At 43.2% G+C, this 18,276-nt stretch overlaps 1 protein-coding gene across 1 annotated transcript in view; it reads left to right on the top strand.

The window, feature by feature from the left end:
- Window positions 1-18,276, top strand: part of SNX5 (sorting nexin 5) — a 29,609-nt gene that overhangs the window by 7,609 nt on the left and 3,724 nt on the right. Inside the window, exons 2-11 of the mRNA XM_006030441.3 lie at window positions 8,733-8,837; window positions 9,369-9,479; window positions 10,000-10,121; window positions 10,669-10,792; window positions 11,431-11,526; window positions 13,898-14,003; window positions 14,085-14,160; window positions 15,183-15,222; window positions 15,304-15,390; window positions 17,507-17,666. Coding sequence (XP_006030503.1) covers window positions 8,733-8,837; window positions 9,369-9,479; window positions 10,000-10,121; window positions 10,669-10,792; window positions 11,431-11,526; window positions 13,898-14,003; window positions 14,085-14,160; window positions 15,183-15,222; window positions 15,304-15,390; window positions 17,507-17,666 — 1,027 coding nt within the window. The remainder of the gene's footprint in view (window positions 1-8,732; window positions 8,838-9,368; window positions 9,480-9,999; window positions 10,122-10,668; window positions 10,793-11,430; window positions 11,527-13,897; window positions 14,004-14,084; window positions 14,161-15,182; window positions 15,223-15,303; window positions 15,391-17,506; window positions 17,667-18,276) is intronic.

Genomic DNA, 18,276 nt, shown 5'->3' with positions numbered 1-18,276 from the left:
TGAATACTTTCTAACGGTGTGCTAATTTGGGGGAGATCCCTTTTACTTCATTTCTGCAAGATTAAACCTAAAAGTGAACATACTCTGGGTTCAGATAATCAAGGCTAGGGACAGAAATTGCGCACAAACCAATGTAAGTAAGTGATCAGAAAACAGTTCAAATCTGTAACACAGCAGAAGTCCAGTGTGCATAAACTGCTTTCAGAATGGCCATAACAGTTTTAAGATAAACCTGGATGGATGTAACCAATTTTAAATTGGTTTATTGAACTTCTGTTCCAGATCCCCTCCAGACTTGAGTTGACTCTCTGTCCCCCAGTATCCCAGGATGCTTTGCACCTCCCTTGCAGGGTGGGTAGATTAGCCTTTGGCCAAGGTGTTTGCTCCAGCCAGGCAAGGAAGTGTGCTCTAACACCTCCCTGGCTCCTGGCCTGAGCCACTGCAGGCATGTGGCTGCATTTCCAGAATCAGAAGTGAATGTCTTTGCTTATCGGTTCAATCTGTGCAGCCTAGACTGATCTATGAAGATTGAATTGATTCAGCCTTGGGCTTTTTGACCGTCTTTACTTAGCCCAAATGAAGTCGCTGTATTTCTAGCCCTGGAGGGTGCTAGCTGACTTCAGTTTGTGTGGTTGTAACTTGATTAAACTGAAGTGAAAGTTGAGAGAACATACCTGTGCTTCAAGATATGAACTTACAAACACCTAGTTCTATGAGCACTCCCTTAAATCCAAGAAAATTCATTCAAGTGTATTCCAAACACTGTTACCTTTACTACTTTTGCAGACTGGCCTTTGCCTCCCCATCATTAACTCCTTGTTGTATTGCAGTTTCCAGAGAGGAGGCAGAGGCAGGATTGATAATGATGTGATCCCACCAGTATGAGGTTTTTTTGTTTTTGTTTTTATTTGTTCACCAGCTAGTGCAACATAAAGCTTTTCTTCCTCCTCTTCCCCCCTCCCCCCCTCAATTCTATCACTTGTTCCTAAAGCCACCCATTGCTGAGAATGTGGACCTGAAACAGTGTACAGGCAGTCCTCAACATAAAACAGTTCAAGTTACAATGTTTGTAAATTGACACTTGGGTTTCCATTCGAAGTTTGGGCATGGGTTTCAACTTTACAACACTGAATGTTGAATACAAGTCTCTTTGGAAGGGGAGGGGGAAGGAAAGGGCTGTGTGGGGCGGGCTGGGGCTGGAACAGGGGGTGGGGCAAACATTGCCCAGCTGGGGCTGCACTGGGCTCTAGGAGCAGGGGCTGTGGGTTGTGGGAGAAGCTGCAGCTTGTGCGGATGCCCCTGCCATGTCAAAGCAGGCAGTTCCAGGGCTGTACCAGATGACCGCAGGAGAAGCCTCAGGTTGAGCCACGGTTCATCTGCCTGCTCCACAGGCTGCCTCTGCTGGGGTGAGGCGGGCAGTGCCAGGGCTGCATCAGACAACCACAGGACAGGCCACAGCTCATCCGGCTCCCTCAGCTGCCTGCACTGGGGCGAGGCAGGTAGTGCCGGGGCTGAGCCAGGTGGCTGCAGGAAAAGCCACAGCCTGTCCTGCAGCTCTTGCCGCTTGTCCAGAAGGGCATGGGGGGGGGGGGGGGGGGGGGAGGAGGGGGGGGGGGGGGGATGAGAGACCCCCAGGTCTGGTCTATTTGCAATATATATGCATATAGACAAGTAATATAGCTACATTTATTTATTTTATATAAGTGAGTACTATACAAAATTCTGGGTTATTTTGGGTGAAAGTAGGGTATCAGGCCTTGGTTCAGAAACCAATCCCACTTTTATAACATTGTTTCCTATGGGGAAAATTGGTTCTGAGTTGCAACATTTCAGCAAGACTTGGCTTTCAGGAACCAATTGTGTTTTGTAAGTCTGAGGACTGTCTGTATTAATAGGCCCATCCTCAGCACTAGGGGAATTTTGGCTTTTTGTAGCTGAGGAGGTAAGTGGTGTGGTGCAGTGTGGCCTACAGCAATAGGTCTCGTGTTTCAAGTGCACCCTGCATACTTGCTGTCTGCCTTTACGTTCATTTTGGGGTCTACCTTTAAACAGACTTGTGTAGGAAGACTAAGCAACCCTAAAAAAAGTATCATTATCAAGAGTCTCTAAAGCTAGGTTTTTGCAGGGGCGGGGGTGTTGTTTGTTTTATCAAGGCCATAGTAATGGATCACTTTTATGTTCCAGTCTGTCTTTACCCTCTTCACTTGTCTGCTATATAGTAAACTTTGTTTTGTCTTCATTTGAATGGTACCCACTTCTAAAGTTGGATCTGCCTCTCCTCCCTATCTTGTTGCTCTTCACTTACTAAAGAATGCAAATTTAATGACAGTTTACAACTTTCAGGACTGGGTGGATTGTGTAACATTTTCCTTAAACTAGCTGAGAGGAAGTTGCTTCCTTTAGCTTATCACTATTTCACAGACTCAGCAGTTCACATTGTTTGTCCTGCTGATCCAGTTAGGACAGTAAAGATAAGCCATTTCAAAATAGTGGGCTTTAAAAAAAAAAACAAAACAAAAAAACAAAAACCCTTGTGCTGTTTACTGGTGAAGCCTAGATTAGACTGCAGCCAGAACAATGGCCAATTTAATTTTTTGTTTTACTGGCGTGGCTGGTCCTTCACTTCATAGTTAGCAAAGCTGAGTTTATCTCTTAGTTCAGCAGCATAGCTGGCAGCTGTGTACAGACATACCCCATGTCAGACTTGGTTCAAACTCATTCCTGTGACATATCTCTAAACACAAGCTTTATGGCTGCACTGATAAATCGTGTGCTTATTGGATTGGCACCAATTAAAAGGGAAATGATATTATCACCTTGGCTATTGTAGCCCATAATATTTACCAATTTAATTATATCTTCTGGCCAGGGCCCTGGATGCATGGGTTCCCTTGGAGAAATGGCGGGTTTCCCCTTGGAGGTGGGCAGCATTCTAGCCTGCAAGGGGTCCTGTTTGGGGCTGCCTGGAGTGGGATGCAGGGGGCCCATGTGCATCTGGACAGTCGCACACATGCACATGGCCAGGAATACAGTAGAGCAGCTCCTTGCAGGTAAGTCTATGGGGGCGGGGGAGCAGATCAAGGCCCCCACAGGGAGGGAGGGAGTGGGGCAGGAGTTAGGGCTGGAGGCACTGCCCAGCCAGGGCAGTGCATGGGACCCTGGGGCCAGGGCAGGACAAAGCCATGGATGGTTTGTCTGGGGGTGGGGTGGGGGGAGGGAGCAGCTCCCTGCTGCTGTGCACATTCCCTGGGGAAAGGGGGGAAATGGGACATGCCCTGCCCCAGACTTATGTGCAGGGCAGATGTGGGCTGCTTGCTGTGAGCTTGGGGCTCCCTACTCTGCTGCCTTTCCTCAGGAGCCCTATGCCAGCCATGTGCCCCCTGCCTGCCTGACAGCAGTGGGGGCAGCAAGTTGTGCCCTGGGGTGCTAGGCAGGCAGGGGGTGTGCAGCCAGTGCAGGGCTTGCATGGCAAAAGTAGCTGGGCAGAAAGCCCCAACTCCACAGCAAATGGCTTGCATCTGCACTCACCCCACTTGGTTCTGCTCTGCTTAAGCATCCTCATATTTAAGAAATGGTGGCAGTGATGCTTGAACTAAAACTCATTCAAATTTTAGTTCAAGTGCCCCTACCACCACTCTTTTAAGCACTAGGACACTGATGCATGTGATGTAGGAGCATGCCAGAAAAAGCTTGTTTCATGTCAGTAGCTTAAAATGCTGTGCGTTATTACTAAATATCGGTTATCAAATCTGCATTGGCCTATAGGATTGGTTAATAATTGGTCATCTATCTGCCAAGAAGGTCTTTATTGATGCACCCCTACTTTGATAGATTCATATATTGTAGAGTCGGAAGGGACCACAATGGATCATCGTGTCTGACCCCCTGCCCCGGCAGGAAAGAGGACCGAGGTCGGATGACCCCAGCCAGGTGACTATCTATCTAGCCTCCTCTTGAAGACCTCCAAGCTAGGTGATAGCACCACCTCTCTTGGAAGCCCATTCCAGATCCTGACCACCCTTACTGTGAAAAATTTCTTCCTAATATCTAACCTAAATCCACTCTCAACTAGCTTACACCCGTTATTCCTAGTCAGTCCCTGGGGCACCTTAGTAAACAGCGCTTGCCCTATTCCCTGTTGACCTCCCCTAATAAATTTATAGGCGGCCACATGATCTCCCCTCAGCCATCTCTTGTGAAGGCTGAAGAGATTCAGCTCTGTCAACGCCCCCTCCCCTGTCCCTCTTGAAGTGCGGCGCCCAAAACTGGATACAGTAGTCTAACTGCGGCCTGACCAGTGCCGCATAGAGGAGGAGCATCACCTCCTTTGATCTATTAGTCATACACCTGCTAATGCATGACAAGGTGTGATTGGCCTTGTTGATCGCCTCGTTACACTGCTGGCTCATGTTCATCTTGGAGTCAGTTATGTCTCCAAGATCCCTCTCTGCCTCGGAGCTGCTGAGAAGGACACTCCCCAACCTATAGGTGTGCTGCGGGTTCCTCCTTCCCAGGTGGAGTACCTTACATTTATCTTTATTAAATTGCATCCTATTTCTCTCTGCCCGTTGATCCAACTTGTCCAGGTCAGCCTGAATCTGCTCCCTGCCCTCTGGTGTACTAATTTTGCCCCATAACTTGGTATCATCAGCGAACTTGGAGAGGGTGCTCTCCACGTCCTCATCCAAATTGCTGATGAAGATATTGAATAATACTGGTCTGAGGACCAAACCCTGTGGGACCCCAGTGCCCACCTTCCTCCAGGCCGAGAAGGAACCATCCACCACCACTCTCTGGGCGCGGTCCCTAATCCAGCTGGTCACCCGCCTGACTGTAGGCGTCCACTCCGCAGTCTGCTAGCTTCCCAATGAGGATAGGGTGTGAAACTGTGTCAAAGGCCTTCCTAAAGTCTAGGAAGATGACAACAGCGTCAGCTCCCACATCCAGGCAGTGTGTGACCTGGTCATAGAAGGGTACAAGGTTTGTCAGGCAGGATCTACCTGTGACAAACCTGTGCTGGTTTCCCCTTGGCATCGTTTCCCCTGCTGGGCCTGCACAAATGTGTTCTTTGATTATTTTCTCTAGCATTTGCCCAGGAATAGAGGTAAGACTGACTGGTCTAAAGTTACCTGGCCCATCCCTTCTCCCTTTCTTGAAAATGGGCACCACATTGGCCCTTCTGCAGTCCTCGGGGACCTGGCCGGAGTACCACAAGTGCTCGAACAGCTGTGCCAGCGGCTCAGCTATGACACTGGCCAATTCTTTCAGCAGCTGTGGATGGAGGTCATCTGGGCCTGCTGACTTGTACCCATCCAGCTCCTCCAGGACCTCCTTAACTATTTCAGAACTAACCATAGGCAAACTGGTGCCATGTGGACATCCGTCAATGATTGAGGTGGGGGAATTGGCTTGGTTGGTACATAAAAATACCGAAGCGAGGAACTCATTCAAAATACTCAAGCAAAGAACTACTTGTGTTAGACTTGGGAGCCAATTTTGTTGAAGTGAGTTTTAGTATCCCAATAGTTGCTGTCTGATAAGGAACCATTGGCCTTGCATTGGTTCACTACAGTTGCAGTTCCCTTTGGGTGTTATATCATGGTTCCTGGCATTGCACAGAACTGAATGCTTTTAGGAGTTATTTGCGGGGTGGGGAGAAACAACTCATTATTGGGGGTGGCCTTTTCAGATGGCTACTTTGGGTAGTGCTAATGAAACAAATGGCTTAAAACTGTGAATGTCACTTGTCTGAACTGTTGCTCAAGACCAGAATCTAATTTGGACTGTATCTGGATCAATTGTGGGTGGTACATCAGTCACTTCCAAGTGGATTAGGGAGCCAAGACTGCTCCAAACCAGTGTTGGACATGAGGTTCTCCATCTTTCAGGAACTGGAACATGCAGCTTGAAAGAAACTTGCACTTCATTAATGCAATGCAAGCAAAAAGTGCATTCAACTCATGCCTTGCTTCTTTAGTAGTCACAAGACAGCTGACAAAGTGTGTGTTGTCATACTTGTGTAAATGTTGCTGTTATGGGGAAGTGAGCTCTCTTGGGTTTTGGTGTAGAATGGCTGCTTATAAAAAGCTTTCTTTGCCTCATCCTGTAATAAAAGGGGATGCAAAGCAGTGACTCAAATGCCTCTTCCTTACCCTTCCATGGAATGAATGGCAGGGGAAGTATTGATTTTGGGGTGCTGATTTAATACCTCAATTTGGCATGCTCATCTGTGGTAGATCAGACAAACTATGGATGACAATCTTCAGCTGACCAGGCCTGTGACACCTTGCTGTACTGGTGGGGGTGGTGGGGGGTGGAGATATATTATGCTGGTACCTCAGCCTGAAGCATGCTGTCAGGAAAGCTTTCTCTTCTGTTTTTATTTTGTAAATAAATGGAGGACTTTCTTCCAGGGCAGTCCACTGTTATGCCTTGGATAAGCTTTGGCTTGCAAGGAGGATATTCAGTGCTAAGATGAGTCTCATGCAGTCTGTATTTAGGTTGTCATCTTTTTTTCTTTTTCCCTCAAGCATGGTGGCTGTGCATGATGTACAGCACTAGTTATTAGATGTGTTCTTGCCTTGGAAAAGAGCACTTTTTTTGGTTTTGTAAAACTAATATCCAGATCTCCCAAGAGCAAAACTCTTGATTTAACTTCTGTCTGCTGTTTGCTCGTCCCCTCTCTTTCTCTTGCACTGTGGGGTAAAATCTTAGATCTGTAAGAGCCTTTATTAAAATATTATTCTAATGGCTCAAGTATAGCTTTCTTTCCTGAAAGACTCAGACAGCCTGTTGGCTGTTTCACTAGCTCTGTCACAAGCTTTATGTTGTGACCTTAAGTAAATTGCTTCATGTCTATCAGGTTTCCCTTGGAGAGAGAGAAATGAGAATGCAAGGATGCAAGCTCCCAGAAGCAAGGGACACTGAAAAAAGGTGGCCTGTAGCACTATGGGTACTTGAACTTGGTCAGGCTGAGGCATCTGCAGGCTAGTAGAATACAGATGATGACTAAAGCTGGCTGAGAGTGCTCGAATGCATGCTTGCAAGAGCTGCTACTTCCAATATCCAGCCACTAGTAACTTGCTACACAGGAATTGGATGTGCCCTTCCTGTCTCTTTTTCCTAGTGGAGAATACTTTTTGCTAAATGCTTTGTGTGCTTCAGGTCACTGAAAATAAGCTACACATGAGGGACGCCATTTATCTTCTAAATAAGAAGCATCAAGCAGTAAAGCACTACTTGCCTAAGCAAACTTCTTAAATGGGGGAAGCCAGGTGGAGAGAGAAACCATTATAGGTTCTTACTGAAGTAGAAAGAGAGGCATTTTAACTTGTACTGCTGTATAACTTAAGTTATTCCACTGTTTAGGAAAGTCTGCTATGGATGCCCTAGCTTGGGCTAAAAACCCCACTCAAATTGGAAGTTGTAACCTAATTTTGCACATTGGATGTTGGAACGTTTTTGAGAAGCACCTTGGAATCCAACAAATCGTTCTTTTTAGTTTTATTTTTCTATTGCAACAGCTTGCTTGAATGAAATTGCATCCCTTCTCAGTACCTGAGATGCTCTTGATTCCCCATCTCTTCTTGAGAAGAACTGCTCGGTTCTTGTCTTCTACACAGAAGAGCCTGCCTGTCTCTAGGATGGGGAAGGCCCTTTTTGAAAAATAGGAAGTAGAAGCTCTTGCAAGCATGCAAGTGCATTGCTGGAACTTCATTAAGGGCTGTGACCCAGGGCCCAGTCTCCTAAAAAGATGAGAACCTCTGGAACTGATGGGAATACCCCATGGTAAGTAACAGGGGGAGATGGGAAGTAACATATGGAGAAGTCATCAGTGCGTGAGAACGATGTTGAACAGCTTAGAAGATGCTTCTGTGGCGGGAAGAGAATGGGCAGGAAAAGAATCTCCCTACTCAGCTTGCTATTGCTCTGTTTGGCCAAATGTCAAGATGCTTCAGTGCTTCCTTTGCTTTGCAAAGGTGTGATTGATAGGCCATACACCACAGCTCATGCTAAAGATGCAAAGTAGGCAAGCTGTGCAACTGTTTCAAGGGATGGGGAGGATCCCTTCCCTTATCACTGCCAAAATGCATTGAAACTTCAACTGGAGCTTTGATTTTTCTGGACCTGTAAAATCTTCAGCTTTGGCATATAAACTACTATTTGTATACTTTTTCCCTCTCCCTCCCTCCCTAAACATAATTTTAATGAAGATAGTGCCTTGGTTTGTATGTTAGCTTTTGTTTTGGCTTCTTGTGAGGTCCAAGATGGGGCTTGGTACTATGGAGTTCGAGACTAGACTAGAAAATAGCTGAATTGCTGGCTAATATCTTGGAAGATACTTTGGCAAGCTTACATGCCTGTGTCTTCCATACCAAAATTAAATAATTATCAAAGATTAGGCTGTCCCTCCAGTTCATTGATAATTGCAGGGGAAACTAGAACAGAAGCTCTTCAGTTCTCCTATAAAAAGGAGCATATACTTCAAAACCCTTCATAGGTAGCACTGACTCTCAACTAGCTGCCTGTTTTGAAGTGTCTGCAGTGGGAAGACTTGTAGCTCCTGTATGGTTCATATAAAACATAATCAACTGTGACTACAAACAACCTTTCTTTAGCTGTCCGTGTAGTCATGATGTCATCCTTACTGGGGCATGTTTGACCTGCAAATAGAGCTGCCCTGTGCGTTCTCTATGCCTGACTTCAAGGTTATCTGCTAACTTCTTTTTCAGCTGAGGGCTGTGTCTGTGGACCTGAATATTGATCCTTCCCTCCAGATTGATATCCCAGATGCTCTGAGTGAAAAAGATAAAGTGAAGTTCACAGTACATACTAAGGTAATTTTTACCTCCACCAGTTACTTTACCATGACCTTTGGATGCAGTTAGGGAAAAGAGATTCTTTTGACATCCTTGTATATAATGTAACAAATTTGCTTACAGATCTGAATTTGGCTTGCTCAAGTAAAAGCTTGCCCTATCAATATGGTATCTGCAGATTTTTAAGCACTAGCCTTCAAATTCTAAGGCTGTGAAGTTGGATCAGAACCCTCTAAATGTAAGATGTGCAACTGACTCTAGTTGATTTTGCAGATGGGTGGACTCTGCTCTTGGCTCAGGCACGAGTAGAGAGGAAACTGCAACGGACTTCAAAGGGTTTTTTGGGTTTTTTTCAACATTAATGCTTTGTATTTAATAAAGCAATTTGGATCTTCTTTAATAATGAAGATGGGTCCCCTTTTACATGGAGATGACTTTGGCACAAGTTTTACTAGGCTAAATGACTGGCTTGCTCTGGCAGATAACATGTACTCCTAGGGTAAGTGTAAACTTGCTAGCAGTAAGGTTTCTAGATCTTTTCTCTTTCAGACCACGCTGCCAACTTTTCAAAGCCCTGAGTTTTCTGTTACAAGACAGCATGAAGACTTTGTGTGGTTACATGACACACTCTCTGAAACTGAAGACTATGCCGGACTTATTGTAAGTGGTGTCTAATGCAATCCTAGATAAAATACCACAGTAAAATCAGAGATGAAGTGCTGATGCTGAATCTGTTAAAACAAGAATTCAAGTAGCATGTCCTGGCTCTGGTCTTTTATAACAACTGAAACCCTTTGAGCTATATCCTGTCCTCGCGTTCTGGAAGCTGATGGGCTAGAGAGCCAAAGCTAAATTGGAGACCTATACCCATTCCATTCTTGTATCATTCCTGGTCCTGTAAATGCCTTTTTTGAAAGAGCTATCTGTGCACCATTCTGACTTGCAGGTATAATCAAATTCCCAAAATGCTTCAGGGATATTTGCTGGAATAACTAATGAAGAGCCACTATGTGCCAATTTTTAGACTGGCACAAGACTATTGTGGATGAACCCACCTACTTCCATTAACAAACAGCACTGGTCAAAACCTGAGCATCAGGGCAGTGGACTCTAGAGCTCCTCTGAAACCTTCATTACATAGTGAATAGTAGCTGCTACTAATGCAGGCTTTTTTGGCTAGATACCTCCAGCACCCTCAAAGCCTGACTTTGATGGTCCCAGAGAAAAGATGCAGAAGCTTGGGGAAGGAGAAGTGTCTATGACAAAAGAAGAATTTGCCAAAATGAAGCAAGAACTAGAAGCGTGAGTACATGGGTCTTTGACTCAACTTCTTTGGTATGACGTGTCTAGCGGACCAACTTGTTCTGTCCTGTAGGATGCCTATGCTCTAAATCCCGTGGTTTATCTTTTTGCACATTAAAAGTGTTTTTATTGGGCATTATGCCCTGTAGCTGAATGGGGGTGAGGGGGTAGACATGTCTTTCTAGAGGCCTTAAAGAGTAGCTTAGACTCACATTTACCTGGCATGGTTTGAATAGGGGTGATCCTACCTAGAGCAGATTGGATCTCGAGGCCCCCTTCAGCCCTCCGTAGTCTGACTGGTATAACTCTGTCTGGCTCACTCCACCTTAGGGTGACAGGTTGGAATGCTGAAGCACATCACTCTTATAGACTCTCAACCCACTTTTAGATGCAATGTCTCTGTGAATCTATGTGCACTTGAAAAATTACAGTGAATGTGTATAGAATCCATTCAACAGAATAATATCTAGTAAAAGAATACCTTTTTATGCACTGAAAACAGTATAGTGTTTATCCCTATTAAGTCTGTGATCTGGCTGTCTTCCAGGGAATACCTTGCTGTCTTCAAGAAGACTGTATCGTCTCATGAAATTTTCCTTCAGCGAATTTCTTCTCATCCTGTGATCAGCAGAGATCACAATTTCCACGTTTTTCTAGAGTATGACCAGGATGTAAGGCCTCTTCTTAACTTCAATTTTTAATGTTAGAAATAGTTATTTTTCTGGCACATGACTAGAAAAATGCCAAACTTGTATTTTTTTTTTTTAGTGGGGGGGGAAAAAAGCACTATGTACCCTGTGGTATTGTGTGACACTATCTTCCGTGTAATGGCAACCTCCTCTTCTCAGAAGTGGTCCCTTAAGATGTGGCAGAAGCTTAGTAAGCAATTTTTGAGAGGTCTGGCTCCAGCAAGGAAGCTGGTACACCATAGCCCAGAGAAACCTGTCCTTGGTGTAGGGTGACAAAAAAAAACCCCAAAGCTGCAGTTGAGGAGGGAACTCAACAAGCATCTCTAAATAGGTTTGTTGCATTTAGTACAGAGTACCTAAGTGCACTCAAAATAATCTCTGAAACAAACATCCCCTACAGAGAAGGGAAGACTGTTCATTGTGAAGTAGTAAATATCTGTGGTAACAGGCCCTTGTTTACAAGAAAGAAAGCATCTTTAACTTTACCTACTTAGAGGACTGATTGTGTTTAAAAACAAAAAAAAACCCCCAAAACAAAGCTTAAACCCCACAAAGCGTCCATTACAAAAGCTACTTTGGGCTGCATTTCTACAATCTTCTGGCATACTTTTTGTTTTTAGCTAACTGTCCGGAGGAAAAATACGAAAGAAATGTTTGGTGGCTTTTTAAAAAGCATGGTGAAGAGTGCTGATGAAGTCCTCTTCTCTAGTGTGAAGGTAAGATGCTATTCTCCCTTTCCAACAATAGATAAATTCTGGTGTGAGGTGAGGAGTGTAGATTCTCCTCCTCCTCTCTCTTCCCCCCTTCCCCCCCCCCCCCCCCCCAAAAAAAAAAACAACAACAAAACAAAACAAAAAAACCTCCTTTTTAGCTTAAAAGAATTGATCTCTGAGTACTGGGTTGTCTATCAAAACAAAACTGTCTGGCTAGAATGTTACTGGCAAGCTTGGGTGAAAGGGATTAATCTTTGGCTCAAGGATCAAAATACCAGAATTTAGTAACCAGGAGGTCAAATAGTTCCTGACTCTAGTCTTTAAAAAAACAAACAAACAAAAAGTTGCTGCTCTTTTCCTGTTGAAACAATTACCCAGTGGTAGCCATAACTAAAAAGGTAAAAATAAACTTTTGTGATCATGACAGTACTGCTAGAAAAGTCAGAACCTGCAACCCCAATCTACAGTCTTTTCTTGTAGATCTAAAAGCACTTTCAGTCTTGAGAACCAGCTTGCCAGGGCTAATAGTACAATAGGCTATAACTCAGCCTACAGTTTAAAACTTGGCTGGGAGAAATTTATAGTTCAAGGACTGTTTACAGTGCCTCAGATCACCGAGTGACTAACTTGGGTCAAGACAGGAGTGGATGTCCAGGGTACCAATCTGATTGCCTTTGGTCAAGGCTTATACATCATTACTTAATGGCTGAATGTGCCACAGCTTTAAGGACTTGCCTTGGAACTATTACCCAGTTTCAAACATGGGTAATAGTTTTAATGGGGTATTGGAATGACATCCAGTGGCTTCCTTTTAGACCCCAACCCTATTTTATGAAAGCCATTTGATTTCTAAGGGAGGAATCTTGTGACACTTTAGGCATATCAAACAATTACGGGAGTCTTCTCTAAAATGCCAGCCAAGGTCTATCTTAATTTGCAATGCAAACAGCGTTAATCCCAGCTATTGAAGGATCTGATCCAAGATTAGCACATGGCACAAACCCCATTATGTTTTGGGGCATGTTACAAATGTCTTATTGTACTATTATGGCATGTAGTGGATCATTGGAAAGCTCATGTTCTGCTGTATTAGTCTGTCACCTGCATATTTTTTTATGATTTTAGATATAGTTTAGTCGAGGAAAGGGAGGAGGTAGAACTGTGAAATCTCTTGCCATTGTGACTACAGCAAGAAGAATTGCCATGGCCAGGCACCAGTAGAAAGGGTTGATTCTCTTGCATGTAGTGGGGAAATTGACTCCTGTATAGCAGAGGCATCCAAGACCAGTAGCCCATCAGGATTCTGCTTTAGAATGCAGGTAAAACAAAGCAGTACTTGCTCAGTAGCCTTCTACGAATTTAGAGCATCCTTCACTAAAGGGTGGCCTTTGTAAGTGGCCACTTCTGTATTCAAAAGTGCTGAGACATCCAGGTGAATTATTTCTCTCCTGTTAATTGTAAACTAATACTTGTTAACTGGAGAACAGCCTTCTCACATGAACCCAACCTTTGATGGTTATTCCAGTGGTACTGTCAGACCTTAGAGGTTGGTTTTCCAAAGTTTCATTTGAAACCTGAAATATGCTCTTGAGGAAAGGATGATGTGCTTGCAGGTACATAGTCATTCACAAAAATAGCCATTGCTTACACAACAACTGAAGTCTTCACTTTGAAGACTACTGCTCTTTGAAGCCTTAATTAAGCTGCTGAGACTAGTGATGTACAAACTGTACCTTCCATGTCCTAATGCAAGCTTTTTTTTTTCTAGTAAGTTTCTAAGGAACAGGCCATCAGATGTCACAATTGTGTACATCTAAAGATTATTTGAATTTCAATTTTTTTCTAAATTTTCTTTGCCATGGCAATTTACTTGCTGCTTTTAAGATGGTTTTTTTGTTTTTGTTTTTTTGTGTTTAGCTGTCTTAAAGACTTTGTGTGTTTAAAAAAACAGACAAACTACGCAACCAAATAGTTGGATGTAAGAAAATGACCTTGTTCCAGTTGGCCTGGGGAGAATAAAACCACTACCATATGTAGTGTGTAAGGCTGTGGATCTTTTAAGAGCTGCATGGATATGTATCAAAAGAAAAGTTAGTCCCATGGATCCTTCAGCTCTGTAAATGAAAGAATTTTGTAGAAAAGAACTGGCAGGTTTCACTTTTTTAGTCTCAAAGGGAAGGCTAGAAATGTACAGCCACACCTATGTACAGTGACAATTTGCATCTACACAAGGGCAAAGGTTTGGTCTCATTTTGAATATCTACTAAATGCGATGGCTGCTAAGGCTCTAACAACTGATTTTTTTTTTTTTTTTTTTTTCTTTATTTGTTAAAAACCCTTTTGTTTTTTTTTTTCTTCCCCCCCCCTCCCCCAGGAGGTAGATGACTTCTTTGAACAAGAGAAGACTTTCCTTGTGAACTATTATAACAGAATCAAGGATGCATGTGCAAAAGCAGATAAGATGACAAGATCTCATAAAAGTAAACCTTGTTCTAAAGCTCTTCTAAACAGACTTGCTGGTGCTTAGAGATGACACTAAAAAGTGCTGTCTGTCTTGACAGATGTTGCAGATGACTACATCTACATCTCTGTTTGTTTGAACAGCCTGGCACTGGAGGAGCCAACAGTCATCAAAAAGTGAGGATTTAATTGAACCTTTTCTTGGCTTGCTAATAAGCTCCAGAAGCCTAATCCTGTATTAAAAAGCCAACAAACTGAATCTTAATTCCCAGTCTCCCTTGTTTGCTAATATCTAGCTTTGTGTTCAGAACTTATGTCAGTCTACCGTACTGAGGACTTGATTTGAAAATTCAAATGTTCAAGTCGGACTGGGGCTGTATAAATTGTATCTTGCAGCATGTGGGGCTTGTTGATGTGGCTAGCTTGAACCTTGGAGCAGTGGTAGAGGGAATGGAATACAGCAAGACCTATGTTCACCCAATGGATTCTAGAGCTGCTCCAACAGCCACACAAGCGAGCTGCTGCCCTGCCACTGGAGGTGTGGGTCATCTGGCCTACAAGAAGTTCTGCAGTCCAGGTCTGGCCCAAAGGACAAAATAAATTGGACAGACTTGCAGTAGATCAAAGCCAAATTCCAGTTTAAGACTTGAGCTGTAAGATTTGCAGGATTTCTGGCCAGGATTCTAGTTGGCTTTTCTGCAACTAAAGTTTCTAGCCTGTACAATGGCCACTGTTAATGGTGATAGCAGCACATGGTATACTGTTGCTATCCCTGCTTGGAGCTTATCTTCACTGTAACAAAGCTAAAATATTGGGCTGCTCGGGGGGGGGGGGGGTTGCGGGGTGGTAGGAATGGTGCATGCCCCCATCGTGTTAGCTTGATCCAGGTTTGCCTGGTGCCTGTATAACTCATCTGCTTCAGCGGGGTGCTCTGGTGCTTTTTTTCTAATAACTGATTAAATTGACTGTTGGAGAAAAGCCCTGCTGAAGCATGAAGATGCTGGGTCAAACTAACATTATGCCTTTTGTGGGCATGTGCTGTGCTTAGCATGGTGATGCTCCAAGGTGGGGGGGGGGTGTAAGCAGCCTACCTGATATGGAAGCAACAGATTCCCAAACACTTTCTGGACATATGTCATCCAGGAGATGACAACTTTTTTTTTAAGCACTTTCTGTGTACCTTTTTTTTTTTTTTTTAGGTACTTGCTGAAAGTTGCTGAACTCTTTGAAAAACTGAGGGTGAGTTCCCTTCAAATAACCCTATACTTAAATCTAGGTGTTTTGTCTTGCATCACTACTATCTAATCTTCTCTTCTGTAGAAGGTAGAGAGTCGTGTTTCATCTGATGAAGATTTAAAGCTGTCTGAGTTACTGAGATACTACATGGTTAACATAGAAGCAGCAAAGGTGAGATCTCTCTTGTGCTGTCAGTCACTGAACTCTAATATTGTAACTGACTCTTTATCAAAAGTAGGTGGGCATAGATTGAGACACCTTTGTAATCCTACTCTCAAAGGTGGATGGGTGCTAATATGAAAAGTGGGGATACATACCTTCTTAGTGTTGAGGGTCCCTTCCAAGTAGTTCTTGCCTTCAGAACTGGGTAAGAATACAGCAGCCAAGGTATTGGGTTCCTAATTGGAGTAAATTCTATTTTAGACCTTACACAACTTTTTTTAACCCAACTTTTGTGAAGTTTAAATAGGATTCAAGCCTCTTATTTCAAATTACTTGCTTGCATTAGGTACCCCTGTGCCAACTGTCCTAATGACCTGAAAGAGCAATTGGCATAAGTGCTTGCTCTTTCATGACTCATCTTGATGAGAACACAACAGTAGACTCAATACTGACTTTTTATCGTGGATTTGGTGTAATAATAGACTCGCATTTACTGGGGAATATCAGATTGGATATTCCAGTAGTTTGTCTGCTAGGATCTTCCACAGACTAAGCAAACCTTGCTGGTCAAGAGTCCATTCTAATAGTATCCAGCTGGTGTTCTTTTTATATGAAGGGCATCTCTGGGTAGCACAATACATAAGATTCCAGTTGGTCCATTTTAAAGCTGTCTGAATTCAAACTTGTCAAGCTGTATAAAATTAAGACCATATATCAGGCTTTAAAGGACTAACACTGCCCTACACAAGGTCCTGTAATTCAGTGTTTCCCAACCAGTGTGCCATGGCACAAGTGTGCAGTCAGAAATGAACAGGTGCTGTGGAATTTTGCCATGGCAATGAGCTACGATAGGTATGAAGATGGGGGAATGCCTTAACAGGTGTGCTGCAGAAACAATTTCTTAATGTAAGTGTGCCTTGGGCTGGAAAAGGTTGGGAAACACTGCTGTAATTCTCTAAATTCCTAGATCAGCACTCCTAACACCTGAAGTTTAGACTATATCAGGGACAGGTTAGATTTGATTTAAGTAGCTGGTCAGGAAGCCTCAATGGTTGTCTACAAAGTGCATTCTTGTTTGATATCCTTTATTCATTTAACTCCTTCTAATGTTGCACTTTTTAGAGAACAGTGTAAGGGCTTGACTGTGTATACACTAACTTGCAGAGACAGTAGGACTGATGGGTGGGTAATTGGGTCTGTTATCTCTCATCTCCATATACTGCTGTTAACAAGGATGTTACCTCTAGAGACAACACTTTCTCCTTACGCCTGAAGAAGGTCATTTGTGCTCAAAAGCTTGTAAAGAAATGGTTTTTCCAAATATTTAGTTGGTCTAATAAAAGAGATCATATCTACCCAAAGAACCTTGTCTGCCTATGATCTCTCAAATCCACAGTTTGAGAACTGAAACTAAGCATCACAGAGGGATCTTCTAGACTGAGCAGAGTCTCATTGGGTAGAGTGGCTTTCTTTAATCTTTACTAATCTGTAGAGGAGCCTCTGGGGATCCCATAAGATTGGGCCCCTAATGTAGTCCATGGCTTGTTATATCCTATTTATAAAACTTCTTTGGAAGGTTATATTCTATTTGAGACAACATATTTATGTAACTAGAAGCTATAATCCCTATTCCATGACGATATCTTTTGAGCTTTAACATATCTTAAATTTAAAACTATATATACATCTTGGCTCTTTTTTAAAGCACCTTTAACAAAAATAATCTGATTTTAAATTTAAGTAAATGCATTGGATTTTACTTATCTATCTTTTAAAATGCTGATCTTTATCCACCCTGGTCAAGGAATAGCATTGATGGTTTTAGCAGGACCTTCCTTCTCCAAAAGGAGGATGCTTGAAGCAGGAAGGGCAGCTCTTGGGGCTGTGGGGGTTATAGATAGATATATCTTCTGTATCAAAGGAAGAAAAAGCTAGCTTTAAATAGAATTATGACTTTTTTTTAAAAGCAAACACCTGCCCTAGAGCCCCCAAAATAACAAAGTAAAGCTCCCCTCTTAAACTCAAAAAAGGCTAAAAGTAGCTTTACTTGGAGTCAGGATTTAAGTACTTGCCTTGTAAGGGTGATATCCTACTTTGTTTTGAGTTGTTTTTTTTTTTTTTTTAGGATCTCTTGTACAGGCGTACTCGGGCTCTTGTTGAGTATGAGAACTCCAACAAAGCTCTGGATAAAGCTAGATTAAAAAGCAAAGATGTCAAACAGGCAGAGGCACATCAGCAAGACTGTTGTCAAAAGTTTGAGAAGCTTTCAGAGTCTGCAAAACAAGGTACAACATCTTACTAACAGCACAACTTATGAATACTTTCCATTCTTTCTCAGGTCTCTATTAGAAGGTACTTCTCCACAGTTAGTATCTTTCTGCTTGGTGTCCCAATCCTCAAGTTTTCTCTTTGGGTCTCCAGGTTTGCTTTTGAGGGTCAAAGTTTGCAACGGCTTGACAATCATGCAGACTGCTTCCATGCAGGCACTTACTTTTCATTGAAGTCACCACTACTCTAAGCTAAATAGCTACCTTCCCAGGTCTGAAAGCTACAGCAATATAGAAGCATAAAGAATTCCCTCTAGCAGGCTTGTTTTGCATCAGTGTCTGGGGTGAACCTTCCTGTTCCTTAGGTGCAGGCAAGGTGGTTAATTTAAATCTCTGAACTAAACTTCAGGTACTTCTTGGGACAACAAAGTGGCCATCTTGGTTCAGAAGCAAGGTCCATATGGACAAACTGCAGCCATTTGCATAAGCAAGGGGTTTGCCTAATGGAAAAGAGGCTAAAGCCTTCTGACCAGATGTGTGATCCTGCTAGTCTCCTGCATAGCGCTTTTTTTTTTTTTTTTTTTTTTTTCTTTTCCTTTTTCCCCCCCTGCCCCCCCCCCTTCCCATA

Source organism: Alligator sinensis, unplaced genomic scaffold, assembly GCF_000455745.1.
Source record: "Alligator sinensis unplaced genomic scaffold, ASM45574v1 scaffold21_1, whole genome shotgun sequence".
NCBI lineage: Eukaryota > Metazoa > Chordata > Crocodylia > Alligatoridae > Alligator > Alligator sinensis.
This window is presented reverse-complemented; position numbering and strand designations above follow the sequence as displayed.